At 38.2% G+C, this 24,103-nt stretch overlaps 3 protein-coding genes across 3 annotated transcripts; 1 reads left to right on the top strand and 2 right to left on the bottom strand.

Annotated features, from left to right (window-relative positions):
* Positions 1-4,673: 4,673 nt before the first annotated feature.
* Positions 4,674-5,813, bottom strand: LOC141686255 (uncharacterized). The gene has a single exon (XM_074491300.1). It carries the CDS (start codon positions 5,811-5,813, stop codon positions 4,674-4,676), a length of 1,140 nt encoding a protein of 379 aa, XP_074347401.1.
* A 2,054-nt stretch (positions 5,814-7,867) lies between these two features.
* LOC141684441 (large ribosomal subunit protein eL22z-like) lies at positions 7,868-9,896 on the bottom strand. The gene is made up of 3 exons (XM_074489428.1): positions 9,750-9,896; positions 9,410-9,650; positions 7,868-8,164 (listed from the first exon to the last, which is right to left on the bottom strand). The coding sequence occupies exons 2-3, from the start codon at positions 9,637-9,639 to the stop codon at positions 8,020-8,022; spliced, it is 375 nt and encodes a 124-aa protein (XP_074345529.1). The 5' UTR covers positions 9,640-9,650; positions 9,750-9,896; the 3' UTR covers positions 7,868-8,019.
* Positions 9,897-12,988: 3,092 nt separating this feature from the next.
* On the top strand, positions 12,989-22,683 carry LOC141682531 (caffeoylshikimate esterase-like). The gene is made up of 8 exons (XM_074487219.1): positions 12,989-13,345; positions 13,469-13,559; positions 13,679-13,711; positions 20,200-20,346; positions 20,888-21,018; positions 21,146-21,283; positions 21,384-21,482; positions 22,130-22,683. Exons 1-8 carry the CDS (start codon positions 13,325-13,327, stop codon positions 22,529-22,531), a joined length of 1,062 nt encoding a protein of 353 aa, XP_074343320.1. The 5' UTR covers positions 12,989-13,324; the 3' UTR covers positions 22,532-22,683.
* The last annotated feature ends 1,420 nt before the right edge of the window (positions 22,684-24,103 follow it).

Here is a 24,103-nt window from a genome sequence, read left to right as displayed (position 1 = left end):
GAAACGTATTAGTTTGAGGAGGAATTTCAAAAGGTTAAAAGAGTCATTTAATGTAATTAATACTGCTAGGTTAAATACAAGGAGGTGAAGAGTCTCTTTGTCTTATATAAAGAGTAGTTTTTCCCAGATAAACTCATAAACGAGCCCTTTCTTCTTTTCTTTTTCCGAAAGCAAAAACTTGAAGTTTTCAATGGAGTCCCAAGGCAGTTGCTCAAGTAATAAAGGAAAGAAGGTTTTGAAGAAGGAAGAGGAGCTACTGACTACCATTTCCAGAATGCAGGAGAGGATTCGTCGTCAGGATGACAAAATCTTGAAGTTGGAGTTGAAGGTTGAAAAGCTGCAAGAGATCTTGGCTTCGGTAAAGGAAGAAAACTATCGCTTGAGTATCTTAATGGGGGATGCTTTTTAAGTTCTTTTATTTTTGTTTTGTGGATGTTTTGAAATATTTTCATTCGGTGAATTGTATCCCATAGGGGATTAATGTTTAAGTTTCTTAATAAAATGTCATGTTTTATTATTTCACATATATGATTATTGTGGAAAAACCGATTTGAGTCTTGTGTAAATCGTAAACAAGTAGTAGTTTGAATTTAGAGCAAAAGGCGAATAATTTGTCATAAACATGCATGTTTGCGTGATAAGCACTTTAATAAACGTATCACGTACAATAAATGTTTTTAAGAGAGAACACGCTATAAAGATGTTTGTATAACTTGATTTATGGAAACGAACTATTTGGACCGCAAGCGATAAACTGCTTGTGTTAGTTCTCGTAACAAATAGTTATTTAAGGAACTTATTTGTGCCGCAGGCAGTGAGCTGTATATAGTGGTGTTGTAACAAATACTTATCTAGGTGAACTATTCGGGCCGCAGGTAGTGATCTGCATATAAAGGCGTTGTAACGAATAGTTATTTGGGTGAACTATTCGGGCCTCAAGCAATGAGCTGCATATAATGGAGTTGTAACGAATAGTTATTTCGTTGAACTATTCGGGCCGCAGGCAATGGGCTGCATATAATGGCATTGTAACAAATAGTTGTGAGGTGGCCTTACCCATGCCGCAGGTCGTAGGCTGCATATGTAGGCTTTTTAATAGGTAAGCTTTGGTAGAGGGTTAAGCCCGGGCCGATTAAGGCTTTAGCAGTAAACGCAAAAGATATCATCGGTTCAATATTCATAGCAAATGTACTAATATACATAGGCTTCTATTTACAACATTCATAACATGTTAAACCAGTTAAAAGGCTTACTGATAGAAACGTTTGAGATGGGTGGCGTGCCAGGTATTGGGAAGGGGCTCTCCGGTCAATTGCGCGAGGTGATATGTCCCTGGCCGTGTAGCCTGAGTTATGACATATGGGCCTTCCCAAGTGGGGTCCAGTTTTTTATTTTTGGAATGAGTAGAAACTGAGGCAGCTCTAAGCACTTGATCTCCAATTCGAAATTGTCGGGGAAGTATTTTTCCAAAGTGAAGAGCCGTCTTCTGTTTATAGTTAGCCATCCGTATAAGAGCATTTTTTCTTCTCTCTTCAAGAAAATCCAGATTTATCCGTAGGCTTTGTTGGTTCAACTGAGGGTTATAATTCTGGACTCGAGAGGAAGATTCTCCTATTTCCACTGGAATGAGAGCTTCGGTGCCATAGGTGAGCCGAAAGGGACTTTCTCCAGTAGGCTTGCGAGTGTCATTGCAATAGGCCCATAGTATATTTGGCAATTTTTCTACCCAGAGTGCCTTCGAATCCTGAACATTCTTCTTCAGACTCTGTAAAAGGGTTCGATTAGTGAGTTCAACTTGGCCGTTAGATTGGGGGTAGGCCACAGAGAATCTACGGTGTTGTATCCCGTAGGTGGTTAGGTATTCCTCAAATTCAGATTCGATGAACTGTCTTCCATTATCAATAATCAAAATATGATGAATTACAAATCGGGTAATGATGTGTTCATGAAAGAACTTTTGACATGTTGCTGAAGTCGTGTGAGCCACAACTTTGGCTTCGACCCGCTTTGTCATATAATCAACATCTACTAGTAAAAACCGAATATTTCCTTTGGATGGGGGAAAAAGTCCAAAAATATTCATACCCCAAACATCGAAAGGAATGGGGGATAAAATAGCTGTGGGAAAAACCGGAGGCAACCGGGGAACTGAAGCATGAAACTTGCATTTGGCACAGGTTTTTACGTAGTTTAGACAATCTTTCCTTAGGGTAGGCCAGTAGTACCCTTGCCTGATGATTTTGTGAGCTAGAGCCTCTACAGACGAGTGGCTTCCACAAATCCCTTCATGGACTTCGAGCATGCAATAGTCTGCTTCTGAGAAATCAACACATTTAAGAAGAGGGACCAAGAAAGATCTTCGATAAAGAGTGTCATCCATGTTAGTGTAATGGGCAACTTTGGAGCGTAACAATTGAGCAGCCCTCTTGGCTTGAGGGAGAATTCCTTCTTACAAATAAAGATAGATCAGAGTCATCCAATTAGGTCCGTAAGAGAGCACTAGTATTTCCGAAGCTGTTTCGGTCAAGTGATTTGCCGAAGGGGATGTCAGCAAGATTTTGTAAAGGCCCATAGAAGGGGAGTGGTCTTCGTCTGTGGCTATCTTTGCCAAGGTATCGGCTCTTTAATTTTCCTCTTTCATGATCCCTTCAAGGGAAGCGATGTGAAATTCTAGGAGTCGGACTCTAGCTTCTTCAAGATATTTCACCATTAGGGGGGATTTGGCGGTAAATCCTCCAAGAACCTGGTTGACTATGAGTTGAGAGTCGCTGTAGGCCTTTAAGTGTTGTACTTGAAGGGCTTTGGCTAGTCGTAAGCCCGCTAGAAGCGCTTCATACTCTGAGCAGTTATTGGTAGCAGGGAAGCTGAACCTTATAGATTGCTGGATTTCGAACCCTTCGAGGCTTATCAACAAGACTCCAGCTCCACTGCTATCTGAGGTGGAGGACCCGTCAACGAATAACAGCCATGGAGGAAGTAAATGTTCCCACTGGGGAGAATTTTCCGTTAGAGTTTCAACTTCTGAAGGTGCGGAACATTCAATTAGAAAATCAGCCAAAGTTTGACCTTTAATGGAAGGGCGATGTAGGTAGGTGATGTTGAATTGGCTGAGCTCTATGGCTCAATTTACCAATCTTCCAGAGAGGTCGGGTCTGTGAAGGATCTTCCGAAGGGGCTGATTGGTGTAAACTCTAATATCGTGCCCCTGAAAATAGGGGCGAAGTTTCCTGCTAGCTAGGAGAAGAGAATATGCCATTTTTTCAATAGTGGGATATCTGGTTTCTGCATCTCGTAGAACATGACTAACATAGTACACAGGGAATTGTCTGCCTTCTTCTTCGCGAACCAAACATGAGCATATGCCTGATGGGGCTACGGCCCGATACAAATACAGGGGTTCTCCTGAGAGGGGTTGGGAGAGAACTGGTGGAGACGATAAGTAGCTTTTTAAAGAATCGAAAGCTTCCTGGCATGAAGGCGTCCACTGCACTTCTCTAGATTTGTTCACTCCTTTCAGGGCATTGAAAAAAAGGATGCTTCTTTCAGCCAACTTGGAAACAAATCATCGGAGAGAAGTCAAACATCCATTCAACGACTGAATCTGCTTAGGCGTTGTTGGGGGTGCATTTCCAGTATGACCCTAACCTTTTCTGGGTTAACTTTTATCCCACGTCCACTAATCATATGGCCTAAGAACTTCCTGATTGCTACTCCAAAGGTGCATTTGGAGGGATTCAATCGAAGGCCGTGATTTCGAATGGTTAAAAAAGTTTCTCTAAGATCATGCAGATGTCCTTTTTCAAATTTGGATTTGACAATCATGTCGTCTACATATACTTCCAAATTTCTCCCAATTTGGCTGGAGAATATCTTGTTCATGGTTTGATGATATATAGCTCCGACATTCATTAATCCCATAGGAAGAACGCGGTAAGCATATACCGCTCGATGGGTAATAAATGTTATTTTAGCCTGGTCTTCGGGAGCTAGATTGATTTGATTATATCCTGAGAAGGCATCTAAGAAGCTGAAGAGAACATTTCCGGCAGTGGCATCCACCAACTGGTCGATAGTGGGAAGGGGATAATAATCTTTGGGAGTAGCTTTATTTAGGTCTGTGAAGTCAATGCAAACTCGCCATTTTCCACTGGACTTTTTGACCAACACAACATTCGATATCCACTCGGGAAATTGTATCTCGTAGATGAATTTTGCTTTCAGTAACTTATTGATCTCTTCATCTATGGCTTGTTGTCTTTCAGGTGCAAAATTTCTCATTTTCTGTTTGACTACGGTTTTATTGGGATCAACATGGAGTCTATGAATAACAACAGACTCATCAAGGCCCGACATATCTTCGGGCCTCCAAGCAAAAATGTCTGGGAATTCCCGTAGGAGTTGAATAAGCTCTTGCTTCCAGACGGGCTGCAGGCTCGATCCGATGGAAATTCATCGAGTAGGATCCTCTTTTACTAGCTCAACATTTTCCACAGGTTCCCCTGGCTCAACTTTAGGTGTGCGATGGAGTTCGGCTTTTGTCAGAGAAGTTTCAGAATAGGAAAATGAAATCTCAATTAAGAATACCTGCGAAGTATCATCTTGGGAAGTTCTAGGGGTCTTGGGGGAGCTTCCTTCTTTCTGTTCCCCGTAGGTTTTTTTTTTTTAGGCTGAGTTTAGGCCAAGCTTAAAGTAGCGGAAAAGCAATACTGAGAGGCTACGAAATCAGTAATCAACTCACCGGGTCCCATGGGAGTTGGGAATTTAACTTTCATGTGAGGGGAAGATATAATAGCTCCTAGAAAGAACAAAGGAGGCTGCCCGATGATAGAATTGTAAGGAGACGCCATATCAATGACATAATATTTAACCATGGAGGTGACCTCCTGCGGAGAAGTGCCGAAAGTAGTGGGGATGTCAATGGCTCCCTGAACAGGTACGACATAATTCCCAAAGTCGTAGACAGGACCATGTACCTCTTCAAGCTTCACATCTTCTAGGGGAGTATTCAAGATCATTCTTCTAAGGGCATGTTTGAAAATTATGTCCACAGAGGAGCAATTGTCAACTAACACCTTCTTGACATCTTGGTTAACCATATCAAGAGTAACTATAATTGGGCCATTCCGACACACATTTCCCCTGGGGTAGTCAGCATCTGAAAAGGAAATGGAGGTGCCTATGAGGCGAAAGGCTTGAAGTGGTGGATTTATTTGCATGATCTCGCAGGACGTCACGTTCCCTCCTACAATCATATCGACCACATGCCGTGGGGGTGCGGCTCTTGCGGCACCTTCTAATCGTGGAGGGTTCAGTCGATCCCGAGGAAGAAGGTAATCATTCAAGAGTCCCCTCTTCACTAGCCTTTCCAAGAAGTATTTTAGTGAGGTGCACTCATCCGTGTTGTGCCCGATCCTTGCATGATAATCACATAAGCGGGTTCGATCTCTTTTCTCTGTGGGCGTTCTCATAGGATTAGGCACTTGGAAAAAATCCTGGGTTCTTATTTGTTGAAGTATATAAGATGGAGTTTGGGTTAAAGGGGTGAAGTTGGGTTCTTCTCGGATTTGTCTTGGGACAGCCCTTTGATCCGTTGGAAAATTTCTTTGGCCTCTCCCCCTAAGGTCCTTCATTCCGTCTACTTGCATGGCTCTTCGGCTGGATGAAGCAGGTTCTCCCCGAGCCGAAGGATAATGCACGCGAATCCTTTCATCAGTGGCAATATAAGCTGAAGCTATAGTGTAGGCCTCGAAAAGGTCTGCAGGCTCTCGATTGCACAGCTCTTTACAGCAGTCTCTGCATTCCTGGTAGTTCATGTTACAGATGAAGGAGTCTACAACACTTTTCTGTTTCAATTCTCTAACTTTGGAGGCCGCATTCTTGAATTTCTCAATGTAATCTCGTAGGGTTTCGCCTGTTCTTGCTTTACATTTTCTAGGGATATTGTATGGACAACATGAGGGATATTAACACGGAATTTTGATAGGAATAATATCTTGAACTCTTCCCAAGAGCTGATAGACCTGAGAGCTAAGCTTGAGAACCAGGTTCTAGCATAGGCTTTGAAAGTTGAGATGAACAGTCAACACTTGGTGATATCGTTATATCTATGACATATCATCAAATTTTCATAATAACTTAAATGATCATTCGGGTCAAAAGTACCGTTAAATGATTCTGAACCGGTGATTTTTACTCCGAGATTGACAGGCGTAGCTTCCAATGCTTCAGTGAAGGGCGATCCTCCTGTAATTGTGTCAGCAGCAGCTCCGGGGTATAGACCTTCTAACCTGGCTAGGTGAGTCATCATATCTTCCTGTCTTTCTATGGGGGTAGCCGTTCGATGAACTCTCCTTGGATGATACGGAGACCTCCTGACTCTTTGGGCTGGGGTTGGCAGTCTGTACCGGGATCCTTCTTCATCATGCGAAGTACCGTTTCCTGATGATTCAGAGGAAGGAATCCTTCGGGCCATATGGGGAGGGCGTTCCCCAGATCGAAGGGTGTTGTAGCTTGGATAAGAGCCTTGGGAATATTCATCCTGTAAACTTGGTTGAGGATATTCAGGTGAGGAAGACCTAGAACGTCTCCCCAGATAAGAACTAGGAACAACTTCCGTGTAATATTGAGGGTGATGGGCTTCTTGTTGATTTGCAGCCATCTGCGCTGTCAAATGGTCCATCTGTTGTTGCATATAATTCTGTTGAGCCCTTCAATTAGATAACATGTTATGTGTGGGAGAATTATTGGGCGTTTCAGAAGAACTGACGTAGGTATGAGATTCATTATCTGATCCGTTACTCATCTTTTTATGGGGGGGTTACTAGACAAAGAAAGAGGGGGTGTCGTTATGATATGGTGATTAGTATTCTTTGTTGTATCCTCGGCGGCGGCGCCAATTTGATGGTGTGTTTGTGTTTTCAGGGTGTGGTCCGTAAGGTGTCTGTGTTGATTTTCTTTTTAGTTGTCTTGTTGTGTTTTTTCCTTTGATTCTCCTTTTTATTCCCTATGACTAGCCAGTTGTCCTCCAGTTTGGTAGGGGAGGTGAATATCATAGACTACTTGGACACGTGGATGGTAGAGAGGAGGAGATATGACATGATATTTTGGTGAATGACACGTGTAAAAATTTAGAGGATAAGGTTGAGTTGCGGGGCCTACGACTTGCGGATATTCAGCTTTCGGTGATAACTTCTTATCATTCGTGATTTGTATATACTATACCTTACGAACTCCGAAGGCGCGTCATGCCTACGGGGTCGTAGGCTTTTTATTATTAATAGTTTCTTAGATCCATAATGAAAATAGAATGGGAGAGACCACATTTTAACTCTAGGGTCCTTACGGTTGTGACTACAAATCTGATGCGGTCACATATGTTTTTACAGAACTTTCCGATGATGTGCGAATTAAGCCAACCATCGGGCCTATTATTAGGCACTGTATAATGGGCAATTTTTTTTATATCACCAACTAAATTTTACTCCTTTCCTGTGATTAATTTAATTTGACCCAGCAAAACACAAACACCACTACTGACTATTCGTTAAACCTTGTGAAGAAAATTTCAATTTGCAGAAACTCAAGTACATATTCCGAATTAGTAATCTCCCAGGTGCCTATACTCTATAAATCAGTAATCTATTTACAAATAATGTAACCTGGAAAGAAAAAACATGATACCTAGCCTTCCCTTCAAATAGATGGCAAGGGGAGGCAAGGACTTTACTTTACAAACAACAAATATTTTTTTATAATTATGCAAGAATTCAGAACTAATTATCTAACTGAGAGCAGAAATGACCAATAGTCATCTGACAGACAATAAAGGAAAATAACACCTACAATCTTCCCAAGAATTGAACACATGTTATGACAAAACAAAATAGCTCCTCATAAGTAAACAAAGTTGCAAGATGTCCAAGAAACTTATAAAGACTCTGTCTAATAATAATTCAAACAAGAGATGACAAAACTCCAGCTACTAACAATAAAATAAAAGGGACAACAGAACTAAACAATTTAATCCTCTTCCTCTCCCTCGTTATCGGCAATGTTGAAGTACCGCAACTCATAAACATTTCGGTCTTTGTTGGAGGCAATAACCCTCAACCAATCCCTCACGTTGTTCTTCTTCAAGTACTTCTTTGTCAGGTATTTAAGATACCTACAGAGCACAACAGAAAATGGCAAGTAACATGTCATTATCACAAACACAAACAGGATTTCAGCTACAAAAGCAAAGCTCATGCAATACATTGCATAACTATGTGCAAGAAATGTCAGCTGATCCACGAAATTAATTAGCACACTGTAACACACAATTAGCCTAGATTTATATTAGTAGAGAAAACAAAGCTATGTTTGAAAACTCAGTTTCTAAGTTTCAAAACATAAAAACAGAGTAGAACTTTGTGTTTAACTTGTAGAGAAAAAGAAAATATTACAAAAAGTTACAAAACCTGATCCAAACTAAACCTCGTAACTTTCTGCAATAGAAAAATATAAGTTCCCACCAATGAATATATTATAAAACTGTATAAACAAAGTTCAGCTAGTAAGAAATTAAATCAACCGGAAGTGAAAATAATCATAACCTAAATCTTTAAGTTGACTAAAATTACCTTACACAACAAATAATAAACTAGCAGAAACAATTTGTAGTTCCTATAAATAATCATATAGTAACCTAAACTTCTAAATTGACAATCACAACAACATTACCAAGACAAACAATTAACCAGCAGAAACAATTCTCGGTTCCTAAAAACATAAACAAACATATAACAACTTAAGACAAAACCAGGACAAACAATTAAGCAGCAGATACAATTCTCGGTTCCTATAAACAATCATATAACAACCTAAGCTTCTAAGCTGGCGATCACAATAACATTGCTTAAACAAACAATTAAGCAGCAGAAACAATTCTCAGTTCCATAACAAAACCTAAACTTGTAACAACACATTTCATAGAACATCCATCGGCATAACAAAAAATATCAAAGACTAGGCCGATAATGTTCAGGTGTGTGCATATTAAACAGCAAATTAGTAATCATCACCGAATATAAACTTAACTCCACATACAGCTACAAATCAAGCTGTCTTACAACATTTTATCACAAATATACATAATATGGATATATAAAGCGAAGACGCACTAATATAGACTAAACTCCACATACAACTTCAATACTAAACCTTTTTACAACATTTTATCACAAATATACATAATATCAATATCGAAACCGAAAACACAAAGACACCACATACAACTACAATTTTAAACCGTCTCACAATATTTTATCACAAATATAGATAATATCGATATCGATATCGAAGCCGAAAACAAGCAAATATCGACACGAAAAGAGCACGACGAATGGAATAAAAGTGAGACAACTACTACCTCTTGGAGAAGTTGCTATCGGAGGTGACAGTGATCTTGCTCTTCTCACGAACAACAGTAACCGAATCGCCGAGAGCGCCAGCCTTACCGCCGACCTTAATTCGCTCCTGAAGAAACTTCTCGAGAGAAGCGATGTCCATGATCTTATCTTCCACCGGCTTGCCACAGTCAATCACGAACGTCGCTCCCTTCTTCTTCCCCTTTCCGGCGCCTCCGGTGACTTTACTCATCTTTGCTCTCTCTGTTATTGTTTAATTAAAATGAATTGATTGTTAGATCTAGAATTAAAATGAAATTGATGTATACGTACAGATTGTGTGTGTATAGGTCGAGAGATTACCTGGTGGAAATGTGAAGCGGCCGTCTGCAACTCTCGTTAGAGATGAATGGGGATAAGTAGGTTATAAAAAGAGATGAATGTGTTTTTTAGGGTTTTGCGGTTAGATTACTGGATCGGGCCGGGTTGGATTAGTTGTACAATTTGGGCTTCAATGAAAATGACACCAATATAAAAGGTGATACTGCAGCCCAATCCTTATTTTACAACATGCTATCACATTGCCATTGGTGTATACGGTATAAAGCAAATTTAATCAAAAAAATGAGCAATTAAATTAGACTTTTTAGAAATATATTAAAACAAAAAAAATAAACCCAGGGGAAAAATAGCATAAATACACCTCGTTTGTTCCGATGTAACTTAGTCATGTAACTTGAAATTTCTTGAATTTGAAATAAATAGTAGTGTTTGTTTTGTTATATTTTAAATCGAGTAATGGAACTCCAAGTTTCTAAGTTTCTATATTTACTACAAAACATAGAAAGTGAGTTAACGAGATTCATCATATTCACCACAAGTTACATAATTATTCAATATTAAAATATTAAATACTTACCAAAAATAACAATGTAGTAAACCAAACACAAATATTCTAATTACCTTTAAACTTGTTGCTGTAACTTAACTAGCTCTATAGCCCGTGCAATGCACGGCAGCACGGGAATGCTCTATATTACGTGAATTGATTTTAGTTTGACTGTAATTACTAACGATATATTCATGTTATTTTCTGATGGATCGATTAACTAAATATCTCTTTTTATGAAATTGAGATCGATGACATAATTAACGTATTTTCTCTCAAAATAAATTGAATGTGCGACAATAAAATCGAAATATACGATCAATATATATAATACAAATGGAAGTACACATTTCTCTAAAAATAATTACAACTCATAAGAATGAAATATTATGGAGTTAATTAAAGACTTACTACAGTTGTTTACATGGAACGATTAGTGATACAATGAATATGAGGTAATTTTTACTTTCCTTATCAGAAAATGTTTGAATATGAAAATCGACATGTTAAAGGTAATATTGTACAATTGACAATATGAATACATTTTTCAATATACTTCGTATTCTATGATAAAAATATTAATAATTAGTTTAATAATTCATGGTTATAAAAATTGGAAATTGAAATAAATTGGCTGAACTACCAATTTGCGATTTATCAAAAATCGAAATTTATCGGAATGTTAAATCGAAATAAAATCGAACATATTTTTCAAATATATAAGTAAAATAATTATATTTGAGATACGTAAAATTTCCATGTTGTCATTTGTATATCAATACCAAGTTATAAGAATGTTTTGTGTGCATTATTATTTAAAATAACAACAGCCTTAATAATCTGTACGCCTCTCTTCATTTTCTTTGTTTTCTTCTATTATCTTTCCGGTTTCAAATCGGCAATCACTGGTTTCTTAATTTAAAATCGCCGCTTTTCATCAAATCAAGGTTGAGCTTCTTCATTTTCTTCTATGCAGAGCCTCAAATCATGAGTTTAATTCGTCAAATTTTGATCGAAAAATTGGCGATTTTGACCGAAAATGACAAAAATATTTTATACTCCATTTTTTCTCTATAATATCGTTTGGTTGCCTTCCAGCGATTTATCGATGAAATTGCCGATTTTGTAACATTGCAGTAATTTTATAAATCTTTTATTTATACCTCTGAAAACAATCTTTAAACTGGTTAATATAACATATATACAATTCACCTTGTTATTGTAAAACATTGATATAACTGTAATGAACTTGATATTTTAATATTTTATTATATATATTTAAAATCTTTAAACCAATATTAGTTTATATTCTATTTGACCATATAAATGAATCTCATCTTCATTATAAAATTCACTTATAACCCACTCTTTCTTAGTCTACAACAAAGAGAACATCTCTTATATTTTTTGGATTTAATGTTTGATACACTAACATTATCATTTTTAGATCAACTAACATACATTAAATTTATTTGTTAAAAATAAATTTATTTTATATAGAGTCTTCAAAAAAATAGGAATTTAATATATGTAGAGGCAAATATGTTTAAATTTTTGATATATAATTATAGGTTTTTAATATTCAATAATAAATGAATTATTAATATTAATGACTTAGGTGTAATTAACATATGTTTTTAAATATGACAATTATTGATATTTTATTAATAAGGAGTAATAATGATTTTTGTGTAATTAATACATAACATTAAATATAACAATTATTTGTATTAATTAATGAGGGGCAATTTAGTAATTTTAAGTGGAATAAAATGTCTCATACAACTCCTATTTACTCTATTATATATATAATAGATTACGGGAAGTTATGTATGTATCTACAAAATTGAAAAAATAAATTAGACCTGAATTCATCTTTATAATTCAGTTTTTGAGCAGTAATTTTGAACTTTTAACTGGCAGGGTAAAATTTCAAACATAAATACAAATGTATTACTTTAGTTAACTAATCATAAAACATGAATTAGTTTAGAAACATGTGATAATTAAATTGTAAATTAATTATCATTCAAAAAATTCCCTTAATTTGCATTTTCTTGAAATATAAAGGTATGATTTAGCTTGCAGGTTTTTTAAACTTGTTTTCTTAATTGGTATATACTTGAATCTGATATATATATAATCGAACACGCATTGCTTGCAGTTTTGTTTTGTTTTTTTTCCTTAAAACAGACAAGACGGCTAGTCTAGGAAAATATAAAAAAGACGAGCTTCCAGAAAAAGAAAAAAGACAAGCTTGTTGAAAAATGAATAAAGTGGGAGAAAACATTTGGAGAACTAGCAACAACTAATGCCCTCACAAGATGTGCGGTTAATTTCAACCCTCCGTCATTAATCTTTTCCCACTAATGACCTGATTGATGCAGTACAGTACCTACTCATGCACAAAAGGTCAAGTATATTTAACTTAACTATTAACAAAATTATTAAAATCTAATTGTAAATTTGAAATGAAAATGTAGACAACTCACAAAAAATAGAAGCTAGGTAAACAACTTTTAGATAATTTATATAGCGTCATACTAAAATAATGATACAAAAAACGAGTGTATCTTCCCAACCACTAGTTTCTAGATGTTTCATCGAACACAAAACAAAATAAACTCTCATGCTGACACGAGGCCTTATGTTTAGGGGAGAAAATAAGTACATGCATTGCGTATATGCATATGTATTATGTAGTAGTGAAGTAACGTAGAGAAAGCGAATGGATCCAGTATGTTGATCAATGCTGCATTATACGTGCCCATCATTCACATATCTCTTCGCTCAAGCCTTCATTTTCTTGCATGTATCATTAAATCCAAATTTCTAACGTTTACGTTATGATCATATTGTAACTGCCCCCATTGTCAACCACCAAATCTCAATCAATATCTACATTTATTTCTATTTTCACACCTTTTCAAATTTATATTCTCACTATAGCTACTACCTCTCAAGGGAAGGGACCCTGCATCTTTTTTTTTTCTCTGCCCTTTTTTCTTGGCTTCAAGGGCTCTTTCTTTTTTGTTCTTGATTATAAAATATGGAAGTGGAATATTATGAGGTGGGTCTTTTAGATTATGATTCGCCTTTCTTATATATAAAAAATCTGGTATTTTGATCATTGTGATTTACTCATGGATTATGATGAATGTATATGTTGATGATTATGAGTTTGGGTTTTTAGGAATATGTAAGGAATTCCAGAGGAGTCAAGCTTTTTACTTGCAGATGGCTACCCGTATCTTCTCCAAAGGCCCTTGTTTTCCTTTGCCATGGTCTGCTCTCTCTCTCTCTCACTCACTCACGCACACACACACACAAAAAAACACATATGTACACACTTTGTTAAGCTCTACTTGTTTAATTATTAAATTTTTGTATGATGAGACTGCAGGATATGGCATGGAATGCAGTGATTTCATGAAAGGTAGCTAAATATTTTCTTCTTGGTGTTTTCTTTTCACTTGTTTCTCAACTTGTCTTCCCATTTCTAGTTAAGTTTTACCTTTTTTCTGCTCAATTTGCTAAAGTGTAATGGTAAAGAGGACTGAATCAACTACGGTAAATAAAACTTACTGTTGACGGAAGAATTTGGGAACAACAAAACTTGAGGTTAGCAGCCGGAAACAAGATCTGTGATGGCAGTTCTTCGTTGGAAACGTGAACAGTAATCGATGAATCCGATGAACAGCGTTCGTCGGAAAAGATGAACAGTGTTTGGTGGTGATGATTATTGGGGGCTGAGATTGCTTAGGGTTAGTGGTGGCTCCTTTGCGCTCTCACTTCTGACCCCTTACGATTTGCCTACGTATCCCTATTTATAGGGAATCAAGCCCACGTAGTTCTTGGGGAACAAGAAACCTAATGGGCTTAGATTTCTTATCCCGAGGCCCAATGGGAAACCCACTGAAAACCGTCTTCTACTAGCTTTAGGAATGTCCGCCGATGAGGCCCAACCACAAAGGCCCAAGGCTCGTCCGCGGCTTCGAGACTTCACGGATGAGGCATCTCCCTGGCCAAGGATAACCCTCCGCTACCAGCTGTTTCTCTAGTCCGTGGACGCAGGTATAGCCGTGGTTCACCCCAAATGTTGGACGCATCCTTGTCCCCCGATAAGGAGCCCCTACCAGATTGCAGGACAAGTGATCCCAAGCTTTTGGGTGCAAAGTGCAGGATACTCCAAAGTCTCCCAACGAGGACACCCGTTGACTACAGAGACAGAGCTCCCAAAGCACACATCAGATTTCACCCCACATCCCCAATGAGGACACCCATTGACTACAGGAGGAGGCCTTCAGTCCAGGCATACCCCTGGAGGTCTCTGACCACGGACACCGTCTTTCCTGTAGATATGCTACAGGAAGGAGTTCTTCAATAGAGTACCTGCACCAAATAAGTTAGTAATAATAATTCTCCATCTTCCTTGAATCATCAAAAGAACCCGTCCAAGTAACCATGTTGAAGTCCCATCCAAGCTATGTTTCTCACTTAGGGCGCGCCCTAATACCTTAGGGGATAGCTCTAAGAATCAGTTGAATTACTTTCTTCATATATCAATAGGGCGCGCCTCCTTCACCAATGAGGGCGCGCCTTGATTATGTAAGGCGTCAGCATTACTCTTCTCGTATGCATAAGGGCGCGCCTCCCCATATCTGTAGGGCGCGCCTTCTTCCTTTGTAATAAAATAGATGTCTTATCTTTCCTTAATTTTAGGCACCAAAATCCCAATTCTGACCAATTGACCCGGTTTTGACCCGAACAAAGTTTATACCAAATTTTGAGCATAACAACCACCCCCAAATTCCATATGCCATTGAAAATGGGATTGGAATTTTCAACCTCCCTAGCAAACTTGAAAAATTTGTATGAGCATCTACAAAATTGAGGGTATGCCCTTACAAACTTATTCATTCCTCTTTCTTCATCCTGCTCTATTTCTTTTTTTGAACATGACAGGGCGCGCCCCAGATAAAGGCGCGCTTCATGAATCTAGACAACAGCTTCACACCACACAACGTAACATCTTTCACTCTCTACCGCTTCTCTTCTTAGTGACTTTAACCTTTGGTTTGACTAGGGAGGTTTACCACTTATGCACCACATCTCTAAGCTTACATGAGCTAACTCGGCGTAAGAAACAAGAGAAATCATACAAAAGAGTGCACCTCGCGTACCTTGGAAAAGAATAATCCATTTAACAAAGGTTTGAGGGTTTCTTCCAACTTTTTCATCCTAATATTGGTTTCCTATAGGCGCGCCTTAAACAGAAAGACCAGTTCTCTGATCTTAGATGGCGCTCTCTAAGGGAAGGCATAACCAGAATAAAAGACCAGTTCTCTGATCTTCAAATAATAAATAATCTTTGATGAAAGGAGGACGTGTTTTGTTGGTGAAAGTGATCCTTCCATGAACAACACAATACCATTCCATGTTTGATTTCTTTCTCCTTGTCAAATCATAACTCTAAATCGTTGATCTCGTCTTTTCCACAAATAGTGTGATTCATTTTAACTCAAAGTCAAAACCTTTACGATCTTCTATAATCATATACTTTTAGAGGGCGCGCCCTTTATAGTGGCGGCGTCTTCTTCAAATAAAATTATCTGTGAATTAGAGGGCGCGTCCTCTTTACGAGGAGCGTTTTGCTCAAAAAAAGGTGTTCATCCTTGGAGGGCGCGTCCTTTATATAAGGCGCGTCTACCTTGATAAAGGTAATCATCCTTGGAGGGAGTTTCCTCTGTAAGAGGCGCGTCTACCTCGATAAGGGTATTCATTTTTGGAGGGCGCGTCTTCTGGAAGAGGAGCATCTACCTCGACAAAGAAAATCATCTTGTTGAGGGCGCGTCCACTGTAACAGGAGCATCTACCTCGACAAGGGAAATCATTCTTGGAGGGCGCGTCCACTGTAACAGGAGCATCTACCTCGACAAGGGAAATCATCCTTGGAGGGCGCGTCCACTGTAACAGGAGCATCTACCTTGACAAAGAAAATCATCTTGTCGAGGGCGCGTCCACTGTAACAGGAGCATCTACCTCGACAAGGGAAATCATCCTTGGAGGGCGCGTCCACTGTAACAGGAGCATCTACCTCGACAAAAGAAAATCATCTTGTCGAAGGCGCGTCCACTGTAACAGGAGCATCTACCTCGACAAGGGAAAATCATCTTGTCGAGGGCGCGTCCACTGTAACAGGAGCATCTACCTCGACAAGGGTCTTCTACAGAATCTTCATGTAATTAAACCAAGTCAAAGATCAATATTCTTCTACAAAGTTCAAGGGATGCCGAAACCATCTCATGTAGAAAACATCCCTTGGGCATCTCACGAAGTGTCATCCAATAAAGGGCATCTCACTCTCAATATTTCTTTGAGGGCGCGCCTTAAAGAAAGGGCGCGTCTTGAAAGACAAGAAATTAGTTCTAGTCGAGCCATTCTTCAAGTACTGACTATGACTCATCTGATCATCAAGACATCTTCATTGAAAACCTCTATTTTTCTTCTGAGGGCGCGCCCTGGGAGGGCAATTTTCCACTGAATGTTTCACATGCAAAGGGCGCGCCTTAATAGATTGTGATACTGTGCTTCGCAAATCATGAGATTTTTTCCAGATAAGATTTCCTACCTGCAAGAAATACAATTAATATGGAACTTTAAATGTTACCTGGAGGACGCGTCCTAGAGGGACGGACGTGTCCAATCAACGAACTCTCCTGAAATATGTTAAAAGTCTCCTGGGCCTCAGATGTCTTCATCAAAGCGCGTTCGAAGTGTTTGTGGGGGTCTCCTCCGTGCTAAATCTCTTTCACAATATTCTTCCTGCACAAGTCCTAGAAATAATTAACGGAAAACACAACAAAACTAGTCGAGAGCTACCTCGTGGAATCATCTTAACGGCGATGATTAGCTCATGGTAGTAATGCCTTCTTCTTGAAGTGTTCTCCTCCCGATCCTCCTCAGATTTGCTCCTGGTTAAGTCCTCTAAACTAAATAGTGTTCTCAAATATTCTAAATCAAATAGGATTCTTCAGTCTTCTTGTTGGAATAGGATTCTCCAATCTCCTTAATGGAATAAGATTCTTCAATCTTCTAATTAGAATAGGATTCCCCAATTTTATATATCGAATAGGATTCTTCAATCTTCAAATTAGAATAGGATACTCCAATCTTCTAATTATAATAGGATACTCCAATCTTCAATACCAAATAGGTTTCTCCCAATCTTTTAAACCAAATAGGGTTCTCCCAATCTTCCAAACCAAATAGGGTTCTCCCAATCTTCTAAACCAAATAGGATTTTTTGGAAAAATTCGCAGCTACTGTTTTTCTCTGTTTTCGGACTGCTCAACTTTTATTCCCGTAATCATATCATCTCCGAATTAAAGAGAATTCAACAAGCTTCACGTAGACTGTAAGATCGTTCAAATCTGACTTACAGAACTCGAGATACGGCCCAAACAGTGTAAGCAAATTGCTTAATCCATCAAATCCGAATTTTCCATCCAACTTCGCTCCTTCGTGGCTATAGCTGCAAACTTCAACCTCCACGGCTGGATATCATCATCCATGGATCTCCCTCGTGGTCGCGGATACTACACCCAAATCTCCTTCGACCCCCCTGCCGAAAACAGTTATTCACGGATCTCGAGTTATTCATGGATCTCCTCCGTGGTCGTTGTATGCAACTCCTCCGTGGCTATCCTTCAATTCTTGCGTCAAAGAACCTTCATCGTGACGAGACATCTCTTCCTCCTGAGATTTTAATCTTGATTAGCCCCTCCTTCTAGCGCCAATTTGTTGACGGAGGAATTTGGGAACAACAAAACTTGAGGTTAGCAGCCGGAAACAAGATCTGTGATGGCAGTTCTTCGTCGGAAACGTGAACAGTAATCGATGAATCCGATGAACAGCGTTCGTCGGAAAAGATGAACAGTGTTTGGTGGTGATGATTATTGGGGGCTGAGATTGCTTAGGGTTAGTGGTGGCTCCTTTGCGCTCTCGCTTCTGACCCCTTACAATTTGCCTACGTATCCCTATTTATAGGGAATCAAGCCCACGTAGTTCTTGGGGAACAAGAAACCTAATGGGCTTAGATTTCTTATCTAGAGGCCCAATGGGAAACCCACTGAAAACCGTCTTCTACTAGCTTTAGGAATGTCCGCCGATGAGGCCCAACCACAAAGGCCCAAGGCTCGTCCGCGGCTTCGAGACTTCACGGATGAGGCATCTCCCTGGCCAAGGATAACCCTCCGCTACCAGTTGTTTCTCTAATCCGTGGACGCAGGTATAGCCGTGGTTCACCCCAAATGTTGGACGCATCCTTGTCCCCCGATAAGGAGCCCCTACCAGATTGCAGGACAAGTGATCCCAAGCTTTTGGGTGCAAAGTGCAGGATACTCCAAAGTCTCCCAACGAGGACACCCGTTGACTACAGAGACAGAGCTCCCAAAGCACACACCAGATTTCACCCCACATCCCCAATGAGGACACCCATTGACTACAGGAGGAGGCCTTCAGTCCAGGCATACCCCTGGAGGTCTCTGACCACGGACACCGCCTTTCCTGTAGATATGCTACAGGAAGGAGTTCTTCAATAGAGTACCTGCACCAAATAAGTTAGTAATAATAATTCTCCATCTTCCTTGAATCATCAAAAGAACCCGTCCAAGTAACCATGTTGAAGTCCCATCCAAGTTATGTTTCTCACTTAGGGCGCGCCCTAATACCTTAGGGGATAGCTCTAAGAATCAGTTGAATTACTTTCTTCATATATCAATAGGGCGCGCCTCCTTCACCAATGAGGGCGCGCCTTGATTATGTAAGGCGTCAACATTACTCTTATCGTATGCATAAGGGCGCGCCTCCCCATATCTGTAGGGCGCGCCTTCTTCCTTTGTGATAAAATAGATGCCTTATCTTTTCTTAATTTTAGGCACCAAAATCCCAATTCTGACCAATTGACCCGGTTTTGACCCGAACAAAGTTTATACCAAATTTTGAGCATAACAATTACCTCTCTTAAGGATACTTGTTCAAGCAATGCAGTACAACATTAATTTAGATTGTTAATAGTCCCACAAATCCACAATAATTTCCGTGGTCAGCCAAGTTTGGTTCTTCTTGGTCTGAAATTGTACATTGCTTGTGCGTCTCAATACGAAATGCCATTTAACTCTGCTCTTACCTCATTCTATATAAAAACCATAAATTAATGTTTATAACCAAGTCTCCGACCTATAGTAAATACCAACTCTTATGTCATTTATTCCACCATTGATGTTTTTACTCTTCTCATATTGATGTTGCTGTACTGGTTGGTGTGAGGCCTTTATTTCTTACCAGTAACAGGGAGACATATTTTTCCTTCACATATACCTTCTATTGCTAAACCAGATTTGAGCCTTGATATATTGGTATCGTCTTTTCAGTATTGATTTTCTACATATATAGTGTAGTGGTTGAGAAATTAAGTAGTAAAATTACTAAGAACTGATATTTTCAAATAAAAGTAGCAGTGGTAATTGCTGATTACTGATTACTGATATGTTGAAATAAAAATATTAGTATAATTAAGTAGTATAATTACGGATTACCTAATTACTGATTACCTAACAATGGATATATGGCATAAATTAAAGTAGTACTGGATGGACTTTGCCTAGCTATGAAGTTTCGTCATATTGTATAATTATACAACCAGAGCTGGAACTTTTTCTTAGTTCCGAAATCAATAAAAGAAACTGTTAGTGTTTTGACTGATCAATGAACGTACTTGTACCCAACATAATTTGTATGTGCGTGTAAATTGTAATATAAGCAAGTTGGTTAGCTAACACTATCATTCGTTGACAATTTCCTGTTAAAAAATAAATTTTGTTTATGGCTCAACTAATCACATTTTGTTGCTTGAAAATTAAGGTTGTGGGACAAGGTTAGCCAACTACGGATATGCTGTTGTGGGAATTGATTATGAAGGACATGGACGATCCATGGGAGCTCGCTGTTACATCAAGAAGTTTGAAAACATTGTCAATGACTGCAGCGACTTCTTTAAATCTATTTGTGGTAAGCTGCCTAGGCCTAGCTAAGAATAATTAGTTCAGTTAAGTTTTCTAATGACACGGGTCAAGTTATTAATGACAGTTCATACTCGATATCCCTAATCAAAATACTAATCCAGCTACCAGCTTCACATTGTTAATTAATACATTGTAAATCAATGATATACACTATGAAAGCGCTGTTCATTGCATAAAAATTCACTTTGTATATGTCTTCAACAAATACTCCCTTTCCAGCAGATAGTTTTTTTAGAGAGTTTGAAATAACTAAACTTGAGTTGTTTACTTTCCAACTTCTGCATCCAATTTATCTATTAACTAATACTAATATATCTCTAAGTAAACAATAGTTATCTTCAATAGTGGAATCTGGGAAGCTTGATTCATAAATAGCAATAATGAATTAATACATTGCTTATTGTTGAGTAGAATCTGGAAGTCATTCAAATAGACTTGCCTATCTTATACAACTAGAAAACCAAGACCTTATCTGTAGACTAGAGGACTATTAAATTGATGGTGAGAACTATTTGCATGGACATAAGGGAAGCAGGAGTATAAAGATAAGAGAAGGTTCCTGTATGGAGAGTCGATGGGTGGGGCTGTGGCTTTACTTATTCACAAAAGTGACCCTGAATTCTGGCATGGAGCAGTTCTTGTTGCGCCAATGTGTAAGGTGGGATTTGTATTACAATTTTTTTGTTACTGTTGTCTAACAATACGATTATTTAGAGTGTACCAAATTACCTGTGGCTCTTGTCATGTTAGTTGATTACCAAATAAAATATCAATTTTTTCCTCAGATATCTGAGAAGGTGAAACCACATCCGGTAGTTATAAGCATGTTAACAACTGTTGAAGATATTATTCCCAAGTGGAAAATAGTTCCCACAAAGGACGTTATTGAAGTTTCTTTTAAGGACCCTGTTAAGCGAGAAGAGGTAAAGATATTTATCGTTGATAAACGACTTTCTGAAATACAATAACTACATAGTAGCTTTGTACAAACAGGCCTCTGATCTCTCTTTTTAAATTGTGCAGATACGTGGTAATAGACTAATTTACCAAGACAAACCTCGACTGAAAACAGCTCTAGAAATGCTCCGAACTAGCATGAACCTCGAGGATAGCTTAACTCAGGTCCTTGCTCAATTTTCTGTTGATGTTGAATTCAAATTTTAAGCTATTTCTAAATCAGAAATACATTATTATTTACACAGTAAAGCATTTAGGAATAGATGGGACTCGAAGTAACCATGCAATTATTTTTCATCAACTGATACAACCATATCTTCTCTAGAAGTAGTTTGAAGATTTTACTTAAAAGGATGAATCTGAGCTCCAGTAGAAACCAAGCAGTACTTCTCTTGAGTCTAAATTCTACTGGTACTTAGTTTATTGTGAAGATAAGTTTAGGGGCCTACACTGTCAAGCACGGGACTTCAGGCTGATAGTCCTTCCGTAGCTTAAATTTATGTCCTTTCACAGTCCAGAATGGTAGATATCTATTTTGAGCTTAATAGTCAACCTACTGGTCAAACTCTACCAAAATTATATGAATTTTTTTTGACTGAATTCTATAATTTGCAGATTATGTTTGCAAATTGAAAACTATTTTCAGTACACATGATCACACAGTCTATATATAAGTCTTGTGTAATCAGGATATCTTATGGTGCTAGGATTAGTAGGGATATAATTTGGCAAAACGAAAATATCAACTGCTGTCTGCTAATGATCACCACCTTTTCTTAGTTCTGAATTCTGGATAAATGAGTTTTTGGCAGGTGACATTACCATTTTTTGTACTGCATGGGGAGGCAGACACAGTAACTGACCCGGACGTAAGTCGAGCATTGTACGAGCTAGCTAGTAGTGTCGACAAGACCATGAAATTGTACCCAGGAATGTGGCACGGTCTGACATCAGGAGAACCGGATAACAACATTGAGGCTGTTTTTAAAGACATCACTCTGTGGCTTGACAAGAGATCTGAAGGTGATGGTACAGTACTGCTGGCGGAGAATTATCAGCAAAATTTTAGTCCTGTTGTTACTGAGAAAGTAACAGTTGGTAAATGGCCGAGAAGGATAAATGGACAGAAGCAAAAGAAAAAACGCCTGGGTGGAAGATATTTGTGTGGGTGGAAAGGAAGTCAAATGCACCAAAGCTATGAAATGCAGACGTAGCAAGGCTGTTTTTTCTTTGCTTCTTGTTTTGGTTAAATCATAAAAAACTTATGTAGGACATCTGAAAATGTAATATGAAACTGTAATAGTAAACTACTGCCTGCTGGGATTGTTCTTGGTTATTTTTTAAGTAATTTTACTTGCTTTGCTAATCAATACATTAACTTAGAGAATCGATAGGTAGGCCAATAAGAATGAGATTTAACAAAATATATATACATATATAAAAATTGAAAGGGAAAATGTTTAAAATACAATATTTGTTTGTTTTTTTATTACAAAAGTATACAATCTCTGAGTGATTTGGTGTCGTGGAATTCGATGATTTGGGGGTATTCGACAACGGGGTTTGCGAGAAATGCTGTGAGTTTGTTACTTCGTTTGGGAGAATGAGGGAGGAAGGATTTGAACCAGATGGAAAATGCGAGGATTTGGTTTCAGGTAGGTGCATCTTTAATAGGATGAATTAGCAGAAAGATGTGGTAATCTGGAATGACATGATCACGGGGCCGGCAAGTGTTCTTTCTCCAATCTCATATGTGATTATCATAACCAAATCTTTTATCATATGCAGTGGGCAAGAAGGTGACATTTTCTTTTACACATTTGATGATCCTTGTATTAAGTGTCAGTGTTATCTGCTGAAGCTGGTATCCATAATCCTGAGTTTTGCGTGTTAGATATTTGCATAAGTTATTCGGAAACTGCAGTAGTTATCCAAGTAGTCCCTGCCTTATGGGCCACAGATTGGCTGTTTGATTTATTTTCTTGCCAAATTGACCAATTTCTATTATTATAAGTTTAAAATGTTGTCTTCAAACTCTATATGGCTCGTTTGGTTCGAGAAGTGTTACAGGGTTGAAATCAGAAATCGGGTTAAACTGGTATGGGGTTGAGATATCATTTATGATAAATGAATATTTTAGATTTAAAATATTTTTTAAGTTATTAATTTTAGTTAATTTAAATATTATTTTAATTATCATTTTAATAAATTTTAGTTTATTAAATTATTTTTGTATTACATATTTACATTTGATTGCTTAAATAATGTCACGACCCCAAATTTAATACAACAAAGGCTAATATTAAAGACATACATTATAAAAGTGACATGTTACAAAAATTATCCAAGATCGCTAGGTTTAGTGTATGAACAACCCAATTACTAACTATTACAAACCAAAAGTTCTTTTTTTACAACGCATCTCCCACTACTAGATCACTTAAGTACCTAAGCTCACATATGGTATAGGTTCGATGACTCTCCTTTGGTGGACTTACGTCTGCTTCACCCTAACCATTATCTCCTAGCTGAAAGATATACAGGAAAACAAGCAGTGAGCGAAATGCTCAGCAAGTTCTACTAGTAAAAGATAAACATAGGGTAGAACAGTTCATAATATAAATAGCATGGGAATGGCATCATCATTTTGTATTTGAAAACAATCTTTTAATCAAAATCTCATTTTATGACGCTAAGGATTACAGCCGGCGATCAACCGCGAAATAATCCCGAACCTCGCTGGCTTCTAAACAATTTTAGTGGGATCCCGAGGCAGCTTTTAAGCC

This window comes from Apium graveolens, chromosome 9, assembly GCF_009905375.1.
Source record: "Apium graveolens cultivar Ventura chromosome 9, ASM990537v1, whole genome shotgun sequence".
NCBI lineage: Eukaryota > Viridiplantae > Streptophyta > Magnoliopsida > Apiales > Apiaceae > Apium > Apium graveolens.
The sequence above is the reverse complement of the archived record's forward strand: the minus strand, read 5'-3'. Positions and strand labels throughout refer to the sequence as shown.

Bases quoted from the DNA above. Each gene is read 5' to 3' on its own strand.
- LOC141686255 (XM_074491300.1), bottom strand. From the start codon at position 5,813: ATGAACTACCAGGAATGCAGAGACTGCTGTAAAGAGCTGTGCAATCGA.
- LOC141684441 (XM_074489428.1), bottom strand. From the start codon at position 9,639: ATGAGTAAAGTCACCGGAGGCGCCGGAAAGGGGAAGAAGAAGGGAGCG. The intron at 8,165-9,409 runs GTAGTAGTTGTC...TGTGCTCTGTAG, and splicing joins GATAGCAACTTCTCCAAGAG to GTATCTTAAATACCTGACAA.
- LOC141682531 (XM_074487219.1), top strand. From the start codon at position 13,325: ATGGAAGTGGAATATTATGAG. The intron at 20,347-20,887 runs GTAAGCTGCCTA...CATGGACATAAG, and splicing joins CTTCTTTAAATCTATTTGTG to GGAAGCAGGAGTATAAAGAT. The intron at 21,284-21,383 runs GTAAAGATATTT...TAAATTGTGCAG, and splicing joins ACCCTGTTAAGCGAGAAGAG to ATACGTGGTAATAGACTAAT.